The sequence below is a fragment of the Plectropomus leopardus genome, chromosome 5 (assembly GCF_026936395.1).
Source record: "Plectropomus leopardus strain MGB_pleo_1.0 chromosome 5, ASM2693639v1, whole genome shotgun sequence".
In the NCBI taxonomy this organism is placed as follows: domain Eukaryota; kingdom Metazoa; phylum Chordata; class Actinopteri; order Perciformes; family Serranidae; genus Plectropomus; species Plectropomus leopardus.
The window spans coordinates 36,755,846-36,783,353 of NC_142180.1; the positions used below are offsets into that span (position 1 = coordinate 36,755,846).

General features: G+C 38.8%; 1 protein-coding gene across 1 annotated transcript in view; it reads left to right on the plus strand.

The window, feature by feature from the left end:
• Window positions 1–27,508, plus strand: part of znf644b (zinc finger protein 644b) — a 344,993-nt gene that overhangs the window by 13,631 nt on the left and 303,854 nt on the right. Inside the window, exons 3-7 of the mRNA XM_042512029.2 lie at window positions 11,370–13,958; window positions 15,272–15,841; window positions 18,904–19,002; window positions 19,310–19,406; window positions 21,064–21,344. Coding sequence (XP_042367963.2) covers window positions 11,375–13,958; window positions 15,272–15,841; window positions 18,904–19,002; window positions 19,310–19,406; window positions 21,064–21,241 — 3,528 coding nt within the window. The 5' untranslated portion in view covers window positions 11,370–11,374 and the 3' untranslated portion in view covers window positions 21,242–21,344. Of the gene's footprint in view, window positions 1–11,369; window positions 13,959–15,271; window positions 15,842–18,903; window positions 19,003–19,309; window positions 19,407–21,063 lie in introns of the transcript that reaches the window.

The window sequence follows — 27,508 nt, forward strand, 5'->3', positions numbered from 1 at the left end:
AAGGTACAATTGACAAGCAGCACTGAATAATCGTCTTACATGCGTGTGTGTGTGTGTGTGTGTGTGTGTGTGTGTGTGTGTGTGTGGACCTTGGGAAATGACAAGGGAATCCCACTGCTGTCAAGGCTACCGCGCTCAAGCTGTCCACTTTTCCTGATAGAGTTGGATAAATAGGCTTTTGTGGGCCTCTGAATTCCTCGTGACTTTTTGACAGCAGCAGTTTTGGCATTTTCTCGTCAGAGGTTTCTTTGTTCGCGACACGCCCTGCTGCTCATGTCATCTCTTTGACCCCGTGTGATCATGGCAGTGATTATTTTAGCTACTTCTCGCTCTCTAAACCCAATCAGAAGCCACTTTCACACTGCCCGTTCAAGGCGGGAATATTGCACCATTATGCTGCCGGTTCTGCTTATAACAGGATTCCCTCAGTCATGGAAAACCTGGAATAGTCATGGAACCAGTAAAAGTCATTGAAAGTTATGGAAAAATCATGGAAATGTTTTGAGTGAAATTAATCAAATTACATTGATGTAACATAACGGTAACTATATTTTGGACAAAAGACAGGCCTAATGTGGGTCAAAGTGTGACAATGTTTGTTTATGTTATGTTTTTGTTTATTTGTTTATTATGAAAGTTTCTTCATTTTCTCCCCACGTTCCATCTCTCCAGTCATGTTTGCCAAATATAATTTTGGCTTTTTTTTTTTTTTTGCAGTTTTTACAGAAAACTGTTTTTGTTTGTTAGAAAAATTACTTTGGAAGGTACATTGTCTTAAAAATTTTTCAGTGATTTTTTTTACCTTATATTTCTGAGAGGCATGTGAAAACAAATCACAAAAACGACACCATTTATTACATCCAGAAACTGTAAAAACAGAAATTACTGTTGGATTTTCACATTTTCAGCAGTCCTTGAACATATCACATGACATGATAAAATTCTGTTTGCATAGAGTTTGAATCTTACATGTTAAGAAACCGCTAGGCAAGTGGGGCAAGAAAAAAACATTTTGGGGTCCTTGAAAAGAGCCTATGCTGCCGCCTACACGCTTGGCCACTCTGTTGTGAGCATATATACTTGTGCAGTGGTGTTTCTGTGTGGCTCAACAGTCAGACCTCCAAAACGGTGGTCGGCCGAATTTCTGTGAAGGGCTTTAAAGTTTGATTGATTGAAAACACTCCCAAAACACACTAAACAAGGCGTAAAAGTAACAACATTAAGCTGTAGTGCACAAATTGGCTTAATAATAACTCACAAGATTCACAGACGAAACACTAATACCAAACATGTTATGTCAGCAGATTCAACATGCTAAAGTTATTAGCACAAGCCCGTGGAATTTTACATTGTATACATTTGCCTAGCAGCTAGCAGAAATTTTCTCTCCTTATATGAAGCCAGAAACAACAGCAACATTTAACAAAGGTGCCATTACAAACATTCTGCTTAATTACAACTCAAGAGGTTTACTGAAAAATGAATTGTCTAATACTACACACATTTTCTCAACAATTACAACATGCTTAAGTTATTAGCATAATCCTATGGCAATTTACATGGCATAAATTAGCCTAGAGGCTAGTTGAGATCACACAGGAGACCTAAACTGCCATTGTGTGGGGGCTTTACTGTCTTCACAATTCATTGTGTCATATTTGTCATATGAAAAAAAAAAGTGCTGAGGGAAATCGTGTTCAGCTTACCAAAAATATACAGGAGGTCTGTGTTACCACCAGTGGTAACATTTTCTTGAGAGATGCACGGCAGGCTACAGTTTGTGTTATGGTGCAGAGCCTATGCTGTTAGCAGTTAACAGATAACTCAAAGAAGAAAAACAGCTGTTGAAAACATCTGCAAATTGGAAAAACAATGAGGTCCAGGAGCGTCTTACCCTCCGAGCAGTGGACGAGATCAGCCGTAAAATAAAAGGGACGTTAAAGATTGTTGTTACTGTTTATAAAACGCTGCAGACGGTCTGTTATATGTCACGAGAGGCCAACACAGATGTGTTTAACGTCACATCTGTCACACCTGTTTTGGTTGCTTGCTATTTAAAGTGCGATATACATGAGATTTTGGGCTGTCTCAGACTAAAGATGACCATCGTGACAGAAACTTGACGATATCTTTGGTCGTGGCTCTAAAACGGTGGTCCTCACGCGGTGAGAGTTTCAAGGACGGCAGTTGTCACAGTCGTGATAAAGTTATGACAGTATCAGAAATTTAGTGTTAGAATCTCGCTGTGTGACTTTTGTTACGACCTACATCTACTAACCAACCGATAGAAATGCAGCATGAAATGACGCACTGATCAGCACGACTCTGCTAAATGTTAGTCGATGTTTAGCAAAATTGGCTTCCCAGGTTGGCATCTTTTCCCCAGCAAGGACCGCACATTTCCTCCTTTTAATTCGACTTTTTCCGACTCGCATGAAAGCCACTAACGCGAGGGCTCCATGATGTTTGTTTACATTTTTCTCTGACCACTACAGCGGCGAGAAAGACTGACGCATGATGAGGATGTTTGTTGTTGAGTATTGACATCGATGGACGTGCGTCGATGGTGTTGTCTTCGTGCAGTCTGCATACGTCAAACTTTTTGTCATACTCACATACTATGTCGCAGAGTGTAGCTGCACTATACTTGAAATATTGCAAAAATCTCACATCTGTAGGAGGCTTGAAATCACACAGTGGAGCAGAACGATGCCGCTGTCGTTTAGTTTGGTGTGAAAACGCAAAGGAGGCGTAAAGACGGGACTTTGTAGCAGCCATCTCCATTAACGCCACACTCGATCCACTCTCTGTTTCGACTTGTTTGTCCCGCTCTAATAATAGAACTCAAGGTGACTACTGAGGACTCACATTGGCTGCCATCACGAGGCCTCTGCTCCCTGCGTCTCCTCCCCTCTCTGCTCCTGCTGAGGCGCACTCATATTATGTTTTAAAGAAAGATAATGAGAGATTTCATCCTAATACCTGCGATACTTGACATGCCTCCGAATTTAAGCTCACTGATGTCTGCTCAGCAATGTGGAGCCTGTCCTCAATTTGGAGAGCAGTTTGACACCGACTCCCTTTCATCTGAATGGTCACATGTCGACAGCAAAGCGGCGGCAACAAAGTTTGATATATATTTCTTTTTTTTTCTCCATCTCGACTGAAGAGGGAAGCCTAATCATAGCAACAACTCCTGCCTTGCTCTGTATTTGTGTACTCTCAGTTATATGGTAATAATAACATTTAATAAAAGTCAACATCCTAACCGCCACTAAACCAAAATACCCACCGCTGCATCTCCTCTGCATACTTATAACAGATTAGAGGTTATGTATATCAATTGCGTGGCTCATGCATATTGTTATGAAGGAGAAATGCGAGAAATGGAAATGTGCCATTTCAACGAGGCGGCGCAGCTTGCCAAAAGTGGGCAAGTGGGTAGCGCTGGTGGAGATGGCCGGGTTTGTTTTCCTCTCAGTGTTGGGAGATGAGAAGTCGTGTATCTAAACAGAGCAGATATGATGTTTATGAGAGCCATCTGCTTTGGCAGCCCTCCTGTGCCCGCTGCCCTCCTCAACGTGAGAGCCGCCTCATTAAAACCGTCACATGCCTGAGAAATTTCCAACTGCTGTTTTTTTTCTTCTTCCACCCCTTTAAAAGGAGTAGAGTTTAAAACTAACAAAGCCTTGGGAAATCCCCATCAGACATCCCTCCCTTAATCCATTTAATTTTGAAAGGTATTGTTTAAAGCTTTAAAGTTTATATCGTTTAATCCCCCTCCAACACTACGGGCAGCAAATGAGGCCGTGTCAGCAGCTTGAACAGATATAATCTACTCCACACAACAGAAAATCCTCCTTCAAGACAAGGTTGCATGGGTTTCCTGTGAACTCGCTGTTTGATGTTTCTACCTGCTATTGAACATGACTTCTGTCTTAACCCAACTGTCACTCGCTCCCTGTCCCCTTTTATCACTCCGAATGTTCTCGCTTCACCTTTTTTCATCACTAAATCTACCATCACAGCCATTTCACTCATTCTCCTCTTTCGGGGGAGGGGGTAGAGGAGAACTTTGTTGTGGGCAGGTTCAGGATGTCTTTTGCTGGTGTTGAAGCTCGGACAGAGGGCAGGGTTGGTTTTTTTGGTTTGTGATTCTGTCTCGTGTTGTTCAATGCACGACTTGCTGGACAGTTTGTAAAATACACTTATTCATTTTCTTGCTTAGAGTTACATCTAAATATCAATACCACTCTAACAAGCTCAATATGAAGCTACAGCCAGCAGCTCGTTAGCTTAGCTGAGCATGCGGCCTGACTCTGTCCTGTGTTGACAAAGTATGTGTATCACATAAGGCTGGGCGATATGGCTTGAAAATAATATTGCAAAACCGTGAGGATTAATTCACTGTGAGCGGGCAACAAACCAACAGCTCTCCAGTTCATATATTACTAATATTTACAAGTTGCACTGGTGCTCCGTGGATGCAAAATGTGACTAAATAGTTGCAATGGGAGCTCTGCAGATACAAAGACACGCCTCCCCTGCTCACGCTACCACCACTACCACTCATTAAAATAGACTGTTTCCAGCGCAATTAAATGTGATGATTGATTCTTTGTAAGCTGGAAACAAACAAACAACTTTCCAGTTCAGATATTTATAGTATTTTTAAATCGCACTAGTGGCAAAATGTGACTAAATAGTTACCGTCTGGAGCTCTGCAAAAGCCCTGTGTGTGTGTGTCTGTTAGAGGCAGAGAGCCATAGAGGAGAAAGCAAGAGAATGGAAACGCTGGTGGCTTATAAATACGACATGACAATTCATACTCGATGTCTGCGATATAGTCATTTTATATATCGCATGTATAACAAGCTAACAGGTAGAGCTAGAAACACTGCAGCTAGTACTCTTAAATGGGGTCTCCACTGGAGGGTAATAGTCGTATCGCTGCTTCTTCCAGCTTTCTCTGTATTTCCTCTTCACTGACGTTTTCTTCACCTCATTGTATACTGTATGTAGTAAATTGAAAGTAATTCATTTATTGTGTTTTTTTTATTTTTTTTATCTAAAAACATAGAGGTATCATGAAAAAAACTGGCATTTCTGAAAATTAATGAATATATATATAAAATATTATTAATGTATTTTTTTAAGCTTGATTTGGTAAAGCACATTTTATGCACTGAGCGATACAAGTGTTTGTTATATTAAAGCGGGCCCTAAGGATCAGATACCATATATAGTGAGATTATTTTCCTGGATTTTGGCTGGATTTTTTTGTGCAGTTACAAATGTCAATTGGATTTTTTATTAGATTTTCTTGATCTCGGAACACAACATGGAGTTTCCTGTTTCACTTAAGTTCTCTGTTATGGAGACTGCCTGTGTATCCTGTTCACATTATTACCAAAACTCTACTTTTCTTTTAGGCTTGGCTAGCTGCTGGCTGTAGCTTCAAATTTAGCACGCGTACAATACGTCTCCTCACCTAACTCTTGGCAAAAAAAGTAATTGAGAGTTTTTTCCCAAAATTGTTAAAATATTCCTTTAAGTTGCCACTTTTTGTGACTCTTCTCTTAAATATCTTGGCTGGACCCAATATTCTTAGTGTTAAAGCATGCATTAGCATTTAATTTTCTTCACATAAAGAAACCAATTTTCTTTGCAACATGGCACTCTTCCATTTTCCTTTAGTGTATAATTTGAGTCGTATAACGAGTGTATATTTTCACTCAAGCAGTAAATTACATTGTTTAGTTATCAAAGGCTTTGTGTAATTACATTTGTGCAATTCAGGATGACAGGGCTGATAGTGTCTGCACAAGACGCTGGCATACATAATCACAGCCAAAATCCCATTAGGGAGGATGGAGACCATTATTATGGAAATGACCTTTGGGTGACAAGAATTCAGCGGGATAAAAGAGTGCGTAATCCAGACAAAGACATCGTGTGAAGCCACACGCTCTCTGTTTTCTTGTGCAAATTTAAGAAATTTAGTTTTATGTTTCTGCTGTTGTTTTTTTTTTAGTGTTTGTCACATTGATGAAAGTGAGATTTGGCGTGTTACTAATTTCTTCCCGCTCCTCTGCTGTTTGGCACTGTGGGTAAAACTGCAGTGCTAAGACAGTAGAAGAAGAACTTTTGTGTTTTTTCTTGCAGTGGCACCTTCTCTTAGAGAACACACTCACCGTGGGATTACTCGAGTGTCAAGCTGAATCTCTGTCTGTTTGTTTTGAGCCACGCTTTGATACTCTCACACTTAAGAGGCAGCTTCATAAATTCACATTGTGTCAAATAAATCAATAGATCCCATTAGCCGGGGAAGTTGTGTAGTGCGGTACTTGAGGGACCCTGGCTCCCCTTGTTTAGACGTTTCTCCGGCGAAGGCGATGGCAGAGGAATGGAGGGTTGGCTGTTGATCCGTACAGACAGCTCCAGCAGTTGAAATGGTTTGGCTGACTGGTCCCAGTTGGTTTTTAGCGCTGTCTCCACTGTGCTGCCAGCCTGGGTCTTCAGCTGAACACGAAGAAGGAATTTGCTTCGACATTCACAGCCGCACAAGCCTACAGCGCCGAGTTGTTCCTCCTCGATCTGTGTATTGCCCTCAAAAGGCTCAAAGTTTGAGTATTTCAGCTGTTTGCATGAAATTATTTTCTAAAATGAAAAATGGCAAAAAGAACATACATCTTTATTTTTGTTTTTTTTTAATGGACAGCAGGACTGTCTTGGGTTGGTTTTGAATATTAATTAATCTGCAGATCATGTCAGTCAGACATTTGTTGAAAATGTCCATCGCAATTGGTGACTTTTTTGTCTAATGGTTTGTTTTGTTCAACCAACAGTCAAAAAAGATTAACTTCACTGCATGGACAGAAAAAGAGCAACAGATTCTCACATTTCAAGCTAGTGTAGGCAGTTTAGTCTTAGCATCACTGGGCAAAAATACCGTAGTAACATTTGAGCATGTAATTCAACCCCAAAATAGGAAGACTAAATTCATCAAATAAAGACAATAGACACAACTAACTATTGTCAGTATTGGCAGTTATCAATGTGAATGTGTGTGTTTGTCCCTTTTTTAATCATTCTGTGCCACCTCTCAAAGTGTGGATATTTTCGGGGGTCTGTGAGCACAGCACAGGCAGTTCTCATTTGAGTTAATGAGTCAGATTCGTGTGGTGGATAACTGATCTGTTGATCCGGTCAGATCGATGGACGAGCAGCTGCACAGAAGCGAGTAAAGCAAACTTGTAGACCCAACGCAATGAACGGTAAAGTTTCACTTTCACTGCGCCTGATGTTCTGCTGCTCCATCTGTACCCAGAGTAGCTCTGTACTCCAGAATATTGTAGCAGCCTTCCACAAATAAATACATGTGTTGTAAACCCTGTAAATATACAACAAATATGCATTTACACAAAAAAAGTTGGCACAAAAAAATTCAGATGTTTTAGAGCTCCGCCTAAATTTCTCAGATGAGGCTTTTGGGGGAGCTGAGCTCCATGTAGTTTTCCATATTTTGGACCCTAATGTCACGTTACATTACTTTTATGTAGCAGGTTTTTTTTGTCCTGCATAAAGGCCACTTCAACATGTGAGACATTTGAACCAGCGACTCTACCCCCAAGCTCCTACATCATATGAAGTCCCATGACTTAGTTTTGATAGAGGGTTATTTATATTATACTGTATTTCTTAACAACTGCAGGTTTTTCAGCACATTTCTTTACTGTAAAGAATATATGTAAATACCTATTTAACACAGTTCTAGACTTTAATGAAGCAATTCTTTCAGTTTTTCCAAAGTGTTTTGGGATTTTCATTTTTCATTAAATTACATTGTGAACAGTAGAGAGTAAGTGGCACTGAGGTTGTGAGCCAGACTCCAAAAAACACTGATGTGAGTACATGGCCTGATTCCCAGCCCGCCAACTCTCAGAGATCCTGCACGAGATCATTTTTAACTCCATAACTCGAAATGATTACATTTCAGCTGCTGGTACAATTTTTGTATTGCTCTGAACCTGCAGCACACCTGTGCCATCTGATACAATCCAAACAACAGCCCATCAATAAATGGCATCTACACTTAACTATATAAGCTACATTAAGATAGAGCTCAACAGGCAGAGGATGTCCTTGAGGCTATAACTAATAATTATTTTCATTATTTTTTAACTTTTTTATTATTTTCTCAATAAATGATTAGTTGTTTGTCTATAAAATGTCTAAAAAGTAGTGAAAATGTAGACCTGTGTTACCCAAAGCCCGAAATGACGTCCTCAGATGTTTACTGTCAAAGAGGAGTAACTAAACCAGAAAATATTCACATTTAAGAAGCTGGAAGAGAATTTTTACATTTCTGTTTTCCTTAAAAAAACAAACAAAAAAGAAACCAACCTTAAACCGATTAATTGAATATTTAGGCTATCAGAGACTTAATGATAATGAAAAGCATCAAAATGCAGCACAAGACTCATGTTGATCTGGGTGTTAAAGAGTTAATTAATTAGCTGTTTGGTGAAAAATGTGGACGTGTGTTTCCCAAAGCTCATTATAAACAGTTTTTAAATGTCTATATAATATTCACATTCAAGAAGCTGGAATAAGAAAACTTTGACTTTTATTTCTTCAAAAAATACTTGATAAATTGTATATTAAATTAATTGGCTATTCATTTAATAGTTGATAACGAATCAATTCATCAGTGCAGCTCGAGACTTCAGGCTTGTTCTATTGGATTTGCTTTACATTTTACCTAATAATGGCCACTGAGTGTATATTGACTGTTTCTTATATTCTGTCCACTCAGGACAGATTTTAAGAAATGCCTTTTACTATAACTTGTAAGCTTAACAAAGATATGTTTATTTGCATGTCTGATATTTTGAGTTACATCAAATTTCATGGATCTACATAATAAACCTCGAGTTGTATCGTAGCAGAAGCTCACAGTATCTTGAGAAATCCAATTTGCAAACAGAAAAGGAAGTTAAAAAAAAATCAAATAAATAGCTCAATGCAGGACTGTGAGTTGTTCTGTTTTGTTTTCTATTGTCAGAGCACAACAATGATGACGCTGTTCCTAAATCTCATTTACCAAACGGAAAAACGAGGCGAGCGTCTTGGGGAAAAATAGCAGACAGGGTTAGTAAAAGCTCATAGCAGATTGATCTGTGCATACAGCTTAACTGTATTAAAGCTCATAATCCCTGTAAATATCTCCAGGCAAGGCAAAGTCAGCCTTTTAACATTGACTAAATGAAGTAAATAGAAGCAAATAAATTCATAAAAAAATTACATTTCTGTGGAACCTCTGTTCGTTATATATAGAAGCGAGTTGTGTGAGTTGGCTGCTAATGAGGCTTACACATTTTCAAGCAAGATATTTTGATGGTTTTGCCACCCCGCCGTTTGGGAGTAACAGTGAAGTTCACTTTAAATGGAGAGCGTCTGTTCCCCCTTCGAACCTCTTACACCACAACAGATGGGGAGAATATGGAGCTCGGAAGGTTTTACCTCTGAGGTGGTAACAGTGAAGCCACTCATTAACACTGAATTTACCACTTCGTTAGCAACGCGGCTTCCTGTAGAGAGCGACCAGCCCTGGATGTCAAATCCACCGAGCATACATTTTAAACCACATCAGCTCTGGACAGCAACATGCAATCTGTTATAAGATGTAGCACACACATGTTAAATTATAATATAATCCCATAATCAAAACCTTTTGTCCAAATAAATATGAAATAAAAGGTGCAAAAGGCTTGTGTTTTCTTTGTGTGGGTCTGTGTTTGTGTTTCAGACAGATTGTGTGCCTGCCAATTTGTCGGGATTCGAGTAACAACAGTCTCATGCTGGGATCCGTGTTGGCACCATCACGGAGTGATAAGACGCAATATGATCTCATTGGAGGTGTACTTTGTTCCCATGGAAATTGGTCAATTTTAGCAGACGACTGAGAACTTTAGGTGGAGACGCAGGAAGGTTGAGTCCCGGAGGTACGCGCACATAATTAAGCATCCTCGCCAGGGTATTCAGGGCTAACAGCAGGGTTTGTTGTGAATAGAGGTGGCGAAAGAGGGTGTTGGAAAACCATAATGTGGCACAGAATAATACCACTCTCATTTTATGGAGAAAAAGGAAAGAATTTTTATTTAACAGTGCCAGATTATCAGTGTGAATGAGGAAAAGGAGCTAGACTTTCGTGCAATGGTGATTTGTAATTTGCATTATTTCTTTGTGGACGCTTGATTCTGCACTTGAGTAAAGAAAATATGCTTTTTAATCCTTTAACATCCTGCTCAACTGTTTGGCAGAGCACATTTTCAGTCACTTTATCTTTATGAAAAATGTGTTGAATTCAACTCAGTGTGGTTGAGCCATCTCTGCCATTCAGTTTAGGTTTGTTATGCACAGAAAATCCACTAGATGTCGCTGTGCCCTTAAACAGTCTGCCTTTTTAGGAACAACAAAAATTACGGCAGACGAGGGATTTTCAAAGGTAGACATGTTCATTTGACATGTTAAAGTTTTAAGGTCTTAATAACATTTATATGATTTTGAACAAAAAATAAAAATCTAATAAGGGTAAAAAAAAAAAAAATTTAAAAAATGCTTTACCAAATGGTTGATTCCTCTCTGGTAAAGGTGGGGAAGCTAAGCTAATGAATTTAAAATTAAATATTTGCTAAGCTATAAATTGACTTCTGATCATTCATTATGGATAAAATGATACATTTATGGTGAAAACAAATTCCTAAGTATGATTTTTTACGGTCTAAAATCATGTTTTACCAAACAGTTGAGTTGGTTTTTTATAGTAAAAGAATTCAATAAAAAACAATTAATATTCACTTTTTTAATACAATATATTTAATGTTAGTCCATTATATATTTGGTGAAAGAAATTGAATTAATATGTTTTTTTGACACCATTTCTGAGACATTTTCAAAGTACTGTAATGACAAATATGTGTGGAAATAATAATAGTATTGATAATATTCCTAAATCTATGGTCACAAATTTGATTTATGTTGGTATACTAACAAACTATTATAACAGTAAATTATTTGTAATTTTGATCTTTTTTTCTTATAGTTTTACCATGAACGGCCATCTCAGCTGCTCGGTAGAGGCCTTTTTTTGAAAAGCTATGGAGTCTGTTAAAGAAAAAAACACAATGATTTTTGTTATTATAGCCCAAAGAAATTAAAAACTGTTAAGAGGGAAAAAAAAAGCTTTTTTTTCTTGATGAAGACTTTAAAAGGTTTTGACATTTCTTGCTTCTCTTGGCTTTCTTGAAATTATTAGAAAATATAGTGCGCGCTCAATAATTTAGTGATTTTCTTTCATATTTCAGAAAGTATGTCTGATCTGGAGCCAAATGCACAAGAGGACAAAGACGTGGAATCGGTGTCTGACAGCCCAGGTCGTACTCAGGAGCCATTACAGAGTCACACGTTCTCCCCGAAGAACAATGCTGCAGGTCTGTCCTCAGATGAACACGAAAACCCTTTAAATGGAACCCAGCCGAATCCATTTGTATACAGCAGTGTCCCTGCTGTTCCCCATGCAGGCAATTCATTGCCTTCAGGAGCACTTGTTAATGGACCTGGTTCACACCCCACCTCAGAGGTACACTGTGTCCTGAACAAAGGCGCTGTTTTATCCAACAATGTCCTGGATGCCGCGTGGCAAGCAGAGAAGGACACGAGCCCCGAGGTGTTACCACCACCTAGTGAGCTTCAATCAGACGCTTGGAAGAACACAGCGGGGCCCGCCGCAAAAACACTGGCCACACAGCCAGGTGTCAACACGCCACCGTCTCACTCGGAGGAGAATGAGTCCAAACTGGCCCATTCCACACTGTCAGGTGCAGACAGCGCAGAGCAAATGCACATTAGCCAACCTTTGACAAAACAGACAATGGAAACAAGATCTCGACGGGACGTAGAGTGGTCCGAGAGCTCCTCGGATGATTATGATGATGCTGAAGCAATCAGATGGGATTCGGCATCTTTGCACAATGACAGAAGGCTGGAGACCAAAGTGATGCACCAACGAGACAGGAAGCACAATACACATGTAAAAAGCATGTCAGGCTCTCTGGAAAAGGTTAACCACACGTGCAGACGTTCCTGTTTCTGCAGTCGCGGTGATGAAAATGTTGACATTGCCAACAAAGAAGATTCTTCGGGTACACGGTCTGATATTAAATATTCTGCCGTGCCACTCAAAGATCTTTCTAGGAACAGAGCTTCAGACCCCGAGCGCCGTATTTATAGCACAGCGGCGCAGGAAGGCTGTAATGAGGAAAATGACCCTGAAGATGAAGACAATTTTAGTTCAAAAGTGGAGCACTTGAAGACGGAACAAATCGAACAAGATCCACTTTTCTTTTCATGCACAATATGCAATGTTAATTTCAAGGAAGAAAGACATTTCCACAGACATATGATGTATCATTTAGGGAAGCATAATCAGGTGAACAGCGTCTCGCAGCCCTTTATATGCAGGGAGTGTGGGCGTTTGTTCTGTGATAGCAACTCTCTCACGAGGCACATCATTATTCACCAAGACAGGCTGGAAAAACTTATGGAGGAAATCAAAGGTCTCAAAAACACTGGAGCGGGGGACAGGGGCAACGCAGTGCAGTGCTCGGAAATCTCTGTCCAGCACGCCAAAACGCACGATAATCTGAAGCACTACTACTTCTGTGAGGAGTGTAACTACATCACACTGACACAACAGGCACTTGAAGCACACATACATGTCACACACCTCAGCACACGCACACCTAAATACGGGAAAATTACTAATGATGCAGAGGAAGCAGACCAGTTTCAGCGTAAAATGGGTTTTTTCACAAGTGGGGACAAAGAAGACATTAAAAGGCGATCACAATGCGGTAATTATAAAAAGTTTGCTAAACCAAATCTGTTGACACTTGTAGAAACAACCCATTTCCCCCAGTGCTCCAGTAAAAAAGGGAACATTTACATCCAAAAGTCCACTGTCAAAACTGTAAATTCACCTCGGTTCAAGTGCCGTGTCGGCTGCACCAAAAACACGCTGTCACCGTCTTTGTGGAGGGTCGACAGGCATGGAAAATTACTCCTACAGCCGGTGGAAGAATTAAATGTGGCAAGTGATCTCACCTGTGTGGAGGCTGAAAACAATGACTGCGAGGCTTTTGGCAGCTCAAAGCGGGCAAACTGTCCTGCTACCGCCGATTTTTTACTATCAGCCAGAAATCTTAAATTAGAGCAGATGTTCTGTCAGGGTAGCGAGAACGACCCGGAAAGTGGGAGTTTACAAGCAAACCAAAATTCTCTGTCAATGAGAGACATGTCAACGCCCCTGCATAGCACTATTGACAGTATGAATGGTGATAAATCAGCGAGGCTTAGCCAGAGGCTCCAGAAACAGTGTGCAGATGAGGAGTTGGAGAAAGGCTGCGAGGGCAGCGATAACTTGAGTGATGATGCCGGTGAAGCTACAGGCAGCTTCTTGGAAAGCGAGAATGCCGTGAAGCCGTTTGCTCGGAGGTGTTTGAGAAAGAGGCAGAGCTTTTCAGCCAGAGACCAAAGCCCTTGTGCACTCCGGGAGGAAGACGATGCAGATGAAGACTGCAGCGACATCGAGCAACTCATAATCAAGGAGGAGTTCATCGAAACTACAGTGTGTGATGATTCCTCAGAGTCGCCGCGTGCGTCTGCAAGCTGTGACGTTTTCCCCACGCCAGCAGGAGACCTCAAGCCCTGTCCGTACTGCCCTGCCATGTTCGAGTCCGGAGTTGGTCTGTCCAATCACGTGCGAGGGCACCTGCACCGAGTCGGCTTGAGCTACAATGCTCGGCACATGGTTTCGCCAGAGCAAGTGGCGCTGCGGGACCGCCAGCCGCGAATCCGCAGAAGGATCCCCTGTAGCAGCAAGAGAGTGAGAAAAGGTACGAATGTTAGTTCGACCACAGTCATAGAGTCAAGGTTCACGTGGATCCTTTAAAAAGTCTTAAAAGGTGTGAGATTCGTTCATCTAAAAATAACTGGTAATAAAATGCCTTAATTAAATCTTTTAAAAGTCTTAAAAATCCTCTGGTTGATGCTCTGCCTGCGAGCTAGCTGCCACTGTACTTTGGAGGACGTAGAGAAGTTTGAATTCTACGAAAACTGACTGTTTAACTAAGATTTAGCAAAAACGGTATAGGGCGGGGTACATGAGATTCAGAGCATTTTATCCCAAAAAAAATACAAAAAATTAACATGGCACCATGAGTAACTAACATCGGTTCATGTTTTGTTTATTCACACTTTCTTTAAATTTAATTTTAATTTTAATTAGTGTTTAAGGACCTGTTATAATATTAATATTATGGTATCAATAATGTATTATTATTAATAATAATATCTTTATGGCAATAGAGTTGAGTTATGCAGTAAAGTTTTTGCAGTACTTCTGTAATATCTTTACTAACCTGCAATTTTTGAGAACACAAAACTGACATGAAAGTTGATATGGCAAACGTTCCACATCCAGCGGTTACTATTTTCGCTCTGTTTTTGGTCTTTACCAACTTTTCAGGGAAATATTCGGCTGTTCGGCTGCTAAATGCTCACCAGCTGGTCTCTGAGTGTGTGCGTTTGGTGCTGAGCAGGTGGTGTGCAGTTGGTTTTTAGAGTTTTCTGGTGAAAACAGTTTGTCTGCGGAGGCTTAACACAATTCTCTGAGAGGGCTGATAGTGAACCAGTAACAGCTAAACAATGAGCTCTAACCCGAAATAAAACTCCATAAAGCCAATCACAGCTCCAAATAATAAATAAATGATACATCACGTGATAAATCTCTGTAGGCAAGGTGAGGCAGCTGTATTTTTACAGCACATTTCATACAACAGGAGTGCTTTACAGAGTAATAAAAAGATAAAAACAGAAAAAAATTACAATAATAGATTAAAGAGATTAGATATAAGAGGTAAAATCAGTTACTAAATGATTTAAAATATTTTAAATAAAAATCACCATTAAAGATAGCAAAAGTGCAGACTAGAGGTGCAAAGATAAAAGGATTATTTAAAATCATTTAAAATCAACTTTAAAATAAGTTGGTCACAACGAGCAAACCCTTTCTCTTTGTGTGATTTGATTATTATCAGAAACATATCAGTTCTGTTTGTGCATTATGAAGCAATCCAAATCAGCACACTTTTATGAAAATATGTTCTTTTATTTGAATTTTTGTAACAAATTTCCTCTGATATTACAGCTGTGAAGCCAGAAACCCAAAGGGAGCACAGGTGTCCCCTGTGCTGGGGCTGGTTTGACACAAAGACGGGCCTCTCCAACCACGTGAGGGGACACCTGAGGCGAATCGGCAGAAGTGTCACCAGCAGCAGCAAGTCTCCGCTGTGCATCCTCAACGAACTGTTGCAGGACAAAAAGGAACATCAGAACATCCTCCAGGTCCTCAACAAGAGCCGGTTCCCCTCACGGTCCTGCGTCTCCCAGAAGTTCATCAGCAGCAGCGGCCTGCTCCTGATGCACATGGGCATCCCGGTGAAAATCCAGTACCAGATGAGGAGTCCACATGCATTATTTGTACCAAAACAGGAAGCAGGGGCGTTCTCGGAGAAGAAAAATCTTCAGGTTGAAGCACAAAGAGACACGAAGGCTTCCTCTAGCACTTTAGTTGAGCTGCTCCAGATGAGACAGGACAGTTTGGAGCTCGCAGCGAGGAAAAGGCAGGAAGCCAACGCACCCAGGACACTCTGTGATTTCACCAAAGACTACAAGGAGGAGACACGGAAGACCAAACTGGAACCAGACTGGACTCACGGTATGCACGAGGCTTGATAGTAATGTCAGGTTTAAAGGAAAAGGTTTCTTAACCTTTAGGGATTGTTTGGAGCATTCTGCGTGCTTTTCAGTCTTTATAATTTTGGCTGTGTTTATCAATATGGCAGAGATTTTGGATTTGTGTATTTGAGTGTAATCAGTGAATTTGCAGCTCAGCTCCTACAATAAGTCTAAAATACACTGTGGAAACTAAATAGTTACATTCAGACTGTTCAGGTCAAAAAATGCTCCATTGAAACCCATTCAAACTGACATTTTTGATCCCACAGCCATCAGAGCAGAAAAACAGGACTTGTATTATTTCTGGGTGTCATTCTGGGCTTTTGACTCTGAATTTGTCTTTTTCACTATTTTCCACCTTTTTTTTTTGTTGTTGTTTTTTTTTACCATTAATTGCATATAGGGAAAATACATGCTATGTCCTAGGTGACCTGTCACAACAAATAATTATCATCTATAAACTTGACATCATGACAAAAACCTGGCATTTAAAGGATAAATATTCTGAAAATTAATGAATATTTTATATTCATGATTCTCTATGAACATGAGTGAGTATTTGACATGGCACACAAAAAAGATAATGTATAAACAGAAATGCTCCTGCTAATGGATGACATACTCTAGGCTGTGATCATCCCAAATATTTTTTGCTTAACATGTACTATATTGAAAAAAAACAACAACACTATTTTGTGTATTTTTTTAATCATCTAAAAACATAGCAGTATCATCTTAAAAAAAAAGGAATTTAAAGGGTTAAAATTCTGAAAATATATGAATATTTCATATTTATGATTCAGACTGATGTTGGTTTAAACATCATCTAAGTAGAAAATAATATAAATGTATAATATTTTTAAAGCTTGATTTGAAAAGTGCATTTTGTGCGCGGAGCAGTTAGAGAGTGTGTGGGATAATAAATTGGCCTTAAGGGTTAAAAGGACAAGCATAAATATATACACATATATACACTAACTCCGATCTTGAAGATTTAGCTGTGACAAAAGTTGACAATGATAAAATAACTTTTAGCAGAATCAAACTCCATATGTTTCTCCCTCTTTGCAACAGCGGAGCAGCATTTTTACTTTTGTTCTAACGCTGGAAAGTCCACTGATTAATGTGTAAACACTAACGTTCAGTCCTCTGATTTCCATCAATATTTTATTATAACTTTTCAGTATCTCTTTACAGAAACCCAGATTCTGCAGATGGAGGCCAGTTAAACAATATGAGAATAGTTCACAATCATTTGATTTATGGAAAAAAAGAAAACACACAGTAGACTGAACGTCGCCAAAATGCTTTTGAAGCTCAGATTAAAAAATCATGAGTTCCTCTTGATGTTTTGCTGGAAGCCCATCATCCGTGTTTCCACAATTTTGTTTAATGTCTGTCCAAATCAAACTTTTAGTCAGGTACTGAAAAAATAAGATAAAAAGATGAAGATTTAAAATCAAATTGCTCTTTGTTGAGTTCGATTTTAAGGCGAAACGTATAGAGATGCACAGTGATGTTCTCCAAAGATGGCTGATGCTGTTCAGTTTATGCCATCGGGGGTTAACGACGATACATTTTCATTGAGTTACAGTTCATGTTGTGTCAGTTAACAACAGCGCACATATTAGATTAAAATTCTAAATTTTCATTAATATTCATAGAGATTTTTGTATTGGTGGGAAAGTTTTTCTCGAAGCTAAAACTACTTTGAAAAGAAAAATCAGGTTCTTTTTCATTCTGAAAGCTCTTTGGGGATACCTACTTAACAGATATTCTGGTTAACAGGCGGCGGTGCTCAGCGCTATTATTGCCAGTTTTCTGTCACAGGACTAACACGTCTGTGATTTTTTTGTGTACTTTATGGATCCTGTGTGACTCTCATGAGGTGGTGGATGTGAAAATCGCCCCCCTGAAGACGCAGGATTGTGTTAAACTTAACCAGTGACACTTTCCAAACAGGAGAGTGCAAATCAGATGCTCACAACGAAGCCAGGTGGAAAAGACGTCGGAGCTCACTGGGAGTAACAGTTTTGCTTGATAATAAAATTACTGCACGAACTCAAAACACCATCCGCAGTGCTTTTCTCTTTAAATGCTGCAGAATCTGACTTCTGATGATCAGGCTTTAAAAAACACATTCATATTATTTTCTTTTTGTCTTTACATTTTTCAAACCAACATCAGTCCTAATCATAAAAATTAAATATTCATTAATTTTCAAATTTTAATCCTTAAAATGCCAGGTTTTTGTCATGATGCCACCATGTTATTAGATGAAAAAAAATATATTTTAAATATGCTACATGTTAAGTATAAATTGTTTTTCTTTTATCACAGCCTGGGATACATCATTGATTAGCAGCAACATTGATTTTATACATTATTATTTTTTGTGCAGTGTCAAATACTCACACTCACACCGCTCTGCACACGAAATGTGCTTTTCAAAATCAGGCTGTAAAAATGCTTTACATTATTATGATTTTCTGTTTTCATTGACATCTGTCAAATATCAAATATTAATTTGTTTTCAGAAATGTAACCTTTTAAATGTCAGGTTTTCAATATACAAAATGCTTAGTAGATCCTTTTCTTGTTGTTTTGATTGTTACAGTCTGGGATTTTTCAGTGATTTACAGCAAAACTGATTGTGTCAGTGCACCTGGCGGAAATATGCCAGATATAGTAAAAAATGGCATCATCAGGTGGAAAATACTAAAATTACTGATTACAAGGCAAAAGCACAGAATGACACCCAGAAAAAACATATATTTATATGTATACTTTTCTGCTCTGATGGCTGTGGGATCAAAAATGTCAGTTTTGATGGGTTTAAATTGAACATTTTATGACCTTAACAGTCTGAATGTAACAATTTAGTTCACACAGTGTGTTTTAGACTTATTGTAGGAGCTGAGCTGGAAATTCAAAGATTAAACAAAAATATGGCATATGGAAAATATAATTACATAATTTTAATGTGGACAGTTTGATTCATCTTAGTTATCGTCTTTGAGATTAATTTTGTGATTCTTTCAGGGGAATGTGATATGAATGAGATTTGCACTCAGTGTGACGGCACCTTTCCTGGTCATCTCAGAGCCTACGCACACAGGAAGAGGATCGCCATTTTTGAAGGTTAGTTTCTGCCGTTATGCTACTGCGAAATGTTAATATATGTTGCTATAAAAATGGTAGTTTAAGGATAGGAATGAAATGGTTCAATCTGTGGAGCCAAATTCAGAAGAAAGTGAACATTTGCACTGGATAAAAGTGGTAAAAATGAGATGAATTAGTCCCGACATAGTAGGTCTTATGAAGGATGCTGACTAGAATCGTCAATATTGGACAATAGTTTGACTTTTGGATTATTCATTCATGCCTCTTATCAGTGATAACTTAATACATTCCCTCAGATTAAGCACCGCAGTGTTTTGTCTTTTAGGCGATGATTATAAACAGAAGAAGCCGAGACCAAGGCCTGGGCTAAAGAAGAAGGTTTTACCCTCCTTGAATGCTGAAATATACACGCTCACCTGCAGGTACAGAGAATTAAAGGTTACTCACGTAACCATGGATCTCTCAGTGAAGCACTCTTACACTTCGAACGTCCTCAGCCCATTAAATGGACGTTATCGGTTGATTTAAGGAGCATAAATTTGAGGTGGTATGTCCCGACTCTAACTCTTATGTTAGGCTGTGACCTCTAGTGGCTGTAGTAATTATGGAGGTTTTCCACCTCACAACACGAAAACTAGAGCGTAATCTACCTGCTCCGTCTGCCAGGGTGATTCGGAGCCCGACCGATCATGGATCTGCTGGAAGTCAGCCATAAGACTTTGAAGCTAATTTGACATTGTGACCGAAAAATGTAACTACAACTTCCATCAGTCCCCTCGACGTACTTATGACAAGAGACGTTTTTTGAGCTTCACACTCCCTGCTACTGTGCTGTGATTGGCTAGTAAACATGCTTGAGAAAAAAAACCCCAAAATGCCTGGAGCAGATGATCATATAGAGAAATCTGTCACAAGCTGAAAACGTCAGAAACAGAGTGGTTAGAATGGTCTGAAACCTGCGTTTTTCTGGATTACTTCACATAAGTTTATCTGAAACTTTTGTCTAAACATCTCACTCTGTAGCATTATATATCGCATACGACAGGAAATAAGAAAAAGTGTAATTGTCCTCTTTAAGAATAGCTACCACTGGACATCTCCGAGCACTCGGCCCCCAAATAAAGGGCTTGCAGCCACACTGGGATTGGCAGAAGTGTTTAACTGTGGACGGGACAGACTCAGTGGGAGCAGAACACTGTGACATGATGCCCATTATGCTGTTATGCCTGCAGGTGAAATGTGCCATGACAGCTGATTGCAATAATACACCCTCATCCACACTGACCCTCTGTGTACTGGTCCCAGTCCAGTGAGGACGGCTGGCCGTTAACGGCGGTGAACGCCCACATAGTTCAGTTTGATAGAAATAACTGGTCTGTTTATTGGGGGGGAATTCAATTAGTGAGCCAACCAAAAAGTTATGAAGGACTTTTTAGGAGAAATATGGATTTCGCCATATTACCACCACGTCATCTTTGGCGTTTCAGAGATCTCCCAAAAAAAAAAAAAAGCTAACGTTAAGGTGGCGTGATTTTAGACAGCATGCCAGCATTGCGGAACAATGGTTAACACAACAGCATCTTCCTCTAGTGTGACATGTAACATATGCATCCGCAGCACTTCGGAAACAATAACATGTCAATAACAAACATTTAGTGTGCCGGTTTTATGGCGGCTGATCTTATCCACCCCGAATTTCATTGTTTTTACCAATTTGCTGACATTTATGGCCGCCATTCTTCGTCTTTGAGTTAGCTGCTGTTAGAGCCGTATTTATGTAGGATTAATATTGTCACAGGTTGCCGAATTTGCATAAAAATGTCCTTTGTTTCATGACGTGATGCTCAGCTGTGAGAGAACGGGTCGGTCTGAGTCTTTGTCTCTTCAGCAAGCAGGTGTGTAGACGAGGGCATCGGCACAGTCTTTGACCTCACGTTAAACAGACAGAGATTTTGTCTCTAAGTGACAATAATAAATCAGCCGAATGAAGGCAACAGAATCAGCGACTGCAGTGTTGTGATTTGGACTGTTTTTAACGTGCGAGCAAACATTCACTGTTTTCTCCGCCTGTTTCTGCAGATTCTGTGACCTCGTCTTCCAGGGTCCACTGTCCATCCAGGAGGACTGGATCAAGCACTTACAGAGACACCTTCTGCACACCGGCGTGCCCCACTCAGGGACGGCGATGGTCGAGGTTTTGGGTCTTCATCACAAAATACAAATGAGTATGTCTGGTGAGCACATAGATCTTGAATAGACTTTATCTGTTGTTGCCTGAATTTGCACATTGTTTCAGATTAACTCTGCAAATATTTATAGACATATATAATAGTTAATCCAGACTACTTATTAATATATATATTAATTTTAGTGTATATGTAAGAAAAGCCTTTATATAGGATATTTTAATGTTATGCTTTGCCTTATCAGCTTAGCTTATGCAACTTATATAGTGAATCTTTAAAAACTAAGTTAGTCACCACAGCTGCAGTATGAAGCTGGTCTGCAAATTGTGGAAAAAGCATTTTTCTCTTACGTTTGTTATGCTAAAGAAAAGTGCCTTGTTATGAAACATTTTGATATAACAAGAAAATATTTTCATTATCAAATGAAAAAAAGAAAATACTAATATCTTTTTAATGTCACAACCAGAAACTTTCTCATTATAAAAAGAAAAGACTCTTTATGAGAAACTTTTTGTCACAACAAGAAAAGTTAAAAGGAGATTTATTGGGCAAAAATACACGCGCCTGAGCATTTCAATTAAGTTCACGTCTCCCTTTCTTTGAGAGACGACATAAAATAGTGCTCTCGTTAAGCAGTGTACACGGGGCTGTCATTAGTTTGTGGATGCTTTGTAGGATTTCACCTCTCGGTGGCTGTATCAGAGAGAGCTCCTCTCTTCATCAAAGCCACGTCGTTGCGTTACGTTGGGACAGCTTGTTCTGTCGTTGTTCTCCTGCTTAACCTTCAACCATCAGCGCTGGTTCTCGAATCCGACTCTCACAACGTCTTTTTATAATGAGAAACCTGCAGTCAGAACAACATGTTGGGAGAATTATTTTTTCTCATTGTGGCAGCTCTGTATTTCGGAAGGTTTGGACCCCAAAATGGGCTGTTTTTATTTGTCACGAGTTAAAATGTTTTAGTGACATCAGGCTGCAGATCAGTGAACATTTGCACGCCTACAACCTGTTCCCTAAATTTATCCCGATTTGTAAAGTAGTGCTTATTTTGCAGGGTAGCACAGACCCAGTCCGGCACTGTACGTTACTGCAAACCACAGATACGTTCAGTTTGCACGTTATTATGTCGCGGACACATGAAAACTGTGCTGTGCTGTGGTTTATGTTTGTATGTTTGGGTTTAGACACAAAAACCTCTTGGTTATGGTAAGGAAAAGATCAGGTTTTAGCTAAAAAATACCTGTTTTTGGAGGCACAATCCAGCCTGGAAAAGTATCAGTGTCTCAGACTGGGCGATATGGGCTGAAAATGATATAGCGATATTTATAGGCTATATCTTTATATTTTTAGATCTCCTCAAAAGCACTTCATTAGTGCGAGAACTGGGAGACTGAATCAAACTTTTTTTTTTTAAACTAAATTCTCTCTTTGATGTGACAATATTGTAGGAATGACTGTTCGTACTTTTGTAGATGTAGATAAAATGACCAGGTGGGTAAAGGCAAGTATTAACTGTCAAGTTGAACTGTCTGATTAGTTGAGAAAAGTACATCACTTTACTGAAATGCAACCGTTAGAATCAGGAAAAAACACTATTTATTCCATATTATGATATAACGATATCCAATATCTAAGAGGATATATAGTCTCGTATCTCGATACGATATAATATCTTTATATTGCCCGTCTCTACTGATGACTCAGTAAAACGCAACAGCTTTTCCTGCCACAGTCCCTGCTGGAAAAACAGCCAGAGGTCGCTACAATAACGAGCTGGAGAGTCTCGATGGTGGATGGGCCAAATAAAAAAACCCGGACTCACTGAGGAGCCCGCTGTTTGTTGTTTCACATGGAAATTAACGTAAATACGAGGAGTTTTACCAAGTTTGTTATGAAAAAGAGCGATGTGTCAAACGAGCAGACATCGTACATTTTCTATGAAAACGGAAATATTTTTAGAAAAGATACAACTCATTTCACAGGCATAATTTAACACGGTGTCCCCGAATGTCAAAAACAGGCGCAGGAGGATACCAGGCGTCATGTAGAGGGTCCACTGACCCAGCGGCGATATTTAAAGAGGCGGGATGAGGGTGCGTTAACACAGTATCTTTGGCGCCTAACACATCGCTCTGTTGAGTGTTGTTCTTGAACATTGGACTGTAGACGGTTTTGGGGACACAGTCATTGGAAAAGCAGTCATGTCTTTGTGAAAAACAACAACAGGTCGCTACAAAACACCCACGCTTTGTGCCTAAAAAGCAAATAAAAACAACGAGGATTTGCTACATCACAATCAGTTTTCGTCTTGTGCTGCAGCTTGGTTTAGGCGTCTCGCTGATGTGGCTCCTCACCCACCATCGACCTCCAGGTGACAGTCAGCTCATATCCTGCAGCACTTTAGAGATGTTGATATGATTTGTAAAAAAAACTTAATCTGTGGTTTGCAGAAATGTACATGTGAACATTTTCTTCTGGCGTCGGGGCTGGATGCTTTCAGGCAGAAAAAGAGCTTTGCAGTGTGCAAAACTCTTTTCTTTTTAGAAGACAGAAATTTGTCTTTTGCCCAAGACATCAGTTTTGTCATACACAGCTACAGTTTGTCCTTCTTTGACCCCAATTTTAGCACCCAGTTTGTGAAACTTTCAAATACCAAAAGCCACAACTCACACCTCAAAATCAAAATTTTTATTTAATTTCAGTGTTAGAAAGAGATCATTCATTTATACTATCACCCATATTGAATAAATATGAATGTATATTTTTATTCCAGTAATGCCTGTCACATGATAGTTTTCCATATTATTATTAAAAGCCAACAACTATACTGCAAGAAAAAAATATATATATATTTAGCTTTAATGACCAAATGTAATGTATTTAGTTAACTATTTTTTCTCAAAATATTAAACTTTGTAAAATTGTAGACGTGTACTCTTGAGATCCTCAAAATATAAGTTATTAAATTATAAATTATGAAACATTTCTATAAAATAAACCTCACATACTCAGGCTTGATAGTTTCTAGAGTTAATATTCGAATACAACTTTTTGTAGATAAATGTTGGAATAGAAATTCATAACAATAATAATAATAATAACTTTGCATGATAAGAAGATATCACAAATTCTTATAATTAAGTGAATTATTCTTAATAAGCCCAATATTCTAAAGCTTTTATCAGTGATGCCATGTTAAGTATATTAGATGTATATTTGTGAAAAATTAGAGCATGGCACCTTCACACAACAATTTTACCACAAAACGAGGAAACACCCTGCAGGACTTGGCAGCATCTGATGGGTCGGTAATTATTTTGGTCGAGAGGACAAAAAGTTTGACTTGAGTGGATCATTTAGGAAGCTGTCTGAGTATTAATAAGATTTCTGACCATCAGATTTTTATTTTTTGGGATGTCAGTATGAGGAGAAAAGCCGAATCGTAGGAAGGACGAAACATTGATGTTGTGACTGTTTGGCCCCCAACTCTTCATAAACTGAGCAGAAAAATCACAATTATTGTGATATATGATCTGAGTATTTATCTATTTTATCTTTAGGTCTGCCATATCTGTATTAAAATCATAATTTCGTGTCAGTGAATGATTTTTGTGCTTCCTTCAGTCACTCATCGATGTAAAAATCCTGAGTTTAAACTTCATCTTTGCTGCGACCGTCAGATAGAATAAAATCTGCTGCAGTCTTTTCTGATTTGGGCAGCAACATTTCAAAATTATCATCAAAATAAAGAAAAGAGATAATATGATAAATAATCTGTAAAAAATAGAAATGAAATAACAAAGATCTCAGCAAAACTGAAGCAAGTTGGTGGATTTTATAGAGGACAGTTTAAAGGGACAGTTCAACCCAAAATCAAAGATACATATTTTTCTTCTGTCCTGTTGTGCCGTTTATCAGTCGAGATAGTTTTGACTGTTAGAGGTCATAGATAGTTATCTCGACTGATGAACAGCACTACAGGTAAGAGGAAAACATGTATTTCTGATTTTTGGGTGATCTTTCCCTTTAAGTTTTCCCAGCGTTTATTATGTGGCCACGCTGCCTCTCTGTCTACGGCTGCGACGATGGCTTTGGGTTTCAAATGCCGAATATCATTTAAAGAGTTCACTTTAACCCTTTGAAACCTGGAGCAACATCATTTTTCATGTGTTGCTCTCAGACGCCTTTCACGAGTATTTAAACCTTTGAACCTCGAAAAAACTGATGTGATTTCTTTAGAAGATTAGAAAAATTAAAAAAAAACATGGGAATGCTCTGCAGTTTGTACAAAAGTAATAGATTTCGAAAAGTATTTTTTCAAAAGCTAAGGAAAAGGGGAAAAAGAAATAATCTGTGGTAAAGTTATATTTATTATTATAAATACATTTTTAAAATATTTTATGAAATTGTTATAAATTTACTAAAATAAATAAAATCACTTTTTTCCAAGTAATTTCCTTTTTGATTGTTTTTTTTTAGTTTTTTGCTCTCTTATCTTTTGAATATTTTTTTATTCATCTATTTATTTTACAAATATTTACGTAATTTTTGCTAATTTCTTGCTAATTTTTGTGTCATTTATTTATCGTTGCTCGTTGCCATCTTCCCATGTTTTTGAAAGAAATCAAGCCAGTTCGTTCAGGTTTCAAAGAGTTAATCAAACTGTGTTTCCAGAGCACAGAGCCAACTTTTAGCAGTTAACCCTTTCATGATGGTCCATCTCCTCCCTGCAACACACGGGCCCGTTTTATTTGTTACTCGGTTTGGGTGAAACATTCAGATCTCAGTGTGATGCTGCACCATTATTCCCAACAGGAAGTAATTTTAGGGCTATGTGCTATTTTAAACTCCAGTTTTTAGCGTTCCAGGCTGACTATTTGATGTATCCAGTGCTCGATAGCCACTCCTGGGTTTTCTACTTACCAGTGGCAAAGGGGGCTAACCCTGCAGTTTATCTTGGGCAGTATTTAAAGCAGCGATCAAAGCTGTACAAACCAATTGTCATCATGCTTCTCCGGAGGGAATTTTGAAGTACATTAATGCTCCTTCTTTGGGAAATAATTGTGCCACTCTGTGACTTCATTAGGTCTCCTGGCTGTTTCAAAAGATGTTCTCTCTGGAGGTTGAAAGCCACATCGCTGGCAGACAGCATCCCAAGGGGCCGAATGAATAAAAAAGGAGAGATTATAATGAGATTGAGTTAGCCATGACCAGAATTGGGCTTTTCATTATTCCACTGGCTGAAGAGAGAGAGGGAGAGAGAGGGACAAGGCTGACATAAAGAAATGTGTTGTTGCAGGACCCACACTCGCCATCTGCCATGGGGGTCCGATGGTCGGCAGCCAATGCATGCTGATCACTGCCACGGGTATCAAAGGGGCCTCCTCTCTGGAGATTGCTCCATTAAAACTGCAAAAACCCCAACCTGCATTTCATTCAGAGGTAACACTTGCTATTGATTTAGCAAATTAAAATGGGATCAGACATCAGAAACCTCAGATTTCTTTGTATTTCTGGTGTTTTTTATTAGCTAACAAGGTACGATTTTGGTTCTATATGCAGAGTTACTCAATTTAGCGTGCGAGGGAGGCCCCCAAACATTTTCCAATTCACAATAAAAATAAAGTCATTCACACTGGGGACTGTTTTTGTGTACCAGAGTGCATAAAACAGCATCAGAATAGAGCTTGTTGATCAGAAAAGGAGCCTCTGAAGGATCCCCCACACCCTCCCAATAGAGGTCCAAGCTAAGACCCTTATGTCCTAAAATCTTAAAAACCACCTAAAAACGTCCTTAAGTCTTTGAAACGCCCTAAAATCGTAGAAATATCCTGAAATCCAAGAAATGTTCTAACATCCTAAAAACGTCCAGAAATCTTACAAACGTCCAGAAATCCTAAAAACATTCTCAACATCCTAAAATCATAGATATGTCCTGAAATCCTAGAAATGTCCTAAAAACTTAAAAATGTCCTAAAATCCTAGGAATGGACTAAAATTTGAGAAATGTCCTAAAAATCCTACAAACGTCCAACAATCTTAGAAATGTCCAAAAATCCTAAAAACATTCTCAACATCCTAAAATCATAGATATGTCCTGAAATCCTAGAAATGTCCTAAAAACTTAAAAATGTCCTAAAATCCTAGAAATTGACTAAAATCTGAGAAATGTCCTAAAAATCCTACAAACGTTGAATGTCGATTTGATGTCAATCCAAGTGTCAGTGAGCATCTTGAGAAAAAATAATCCCAAAAAATATCAAGAAATTACTTAAAAAAGAAAATAAAAAGAAAACAATAAAATTACCTGAAAATTAGCACATAAAAAGAGCAAAAAC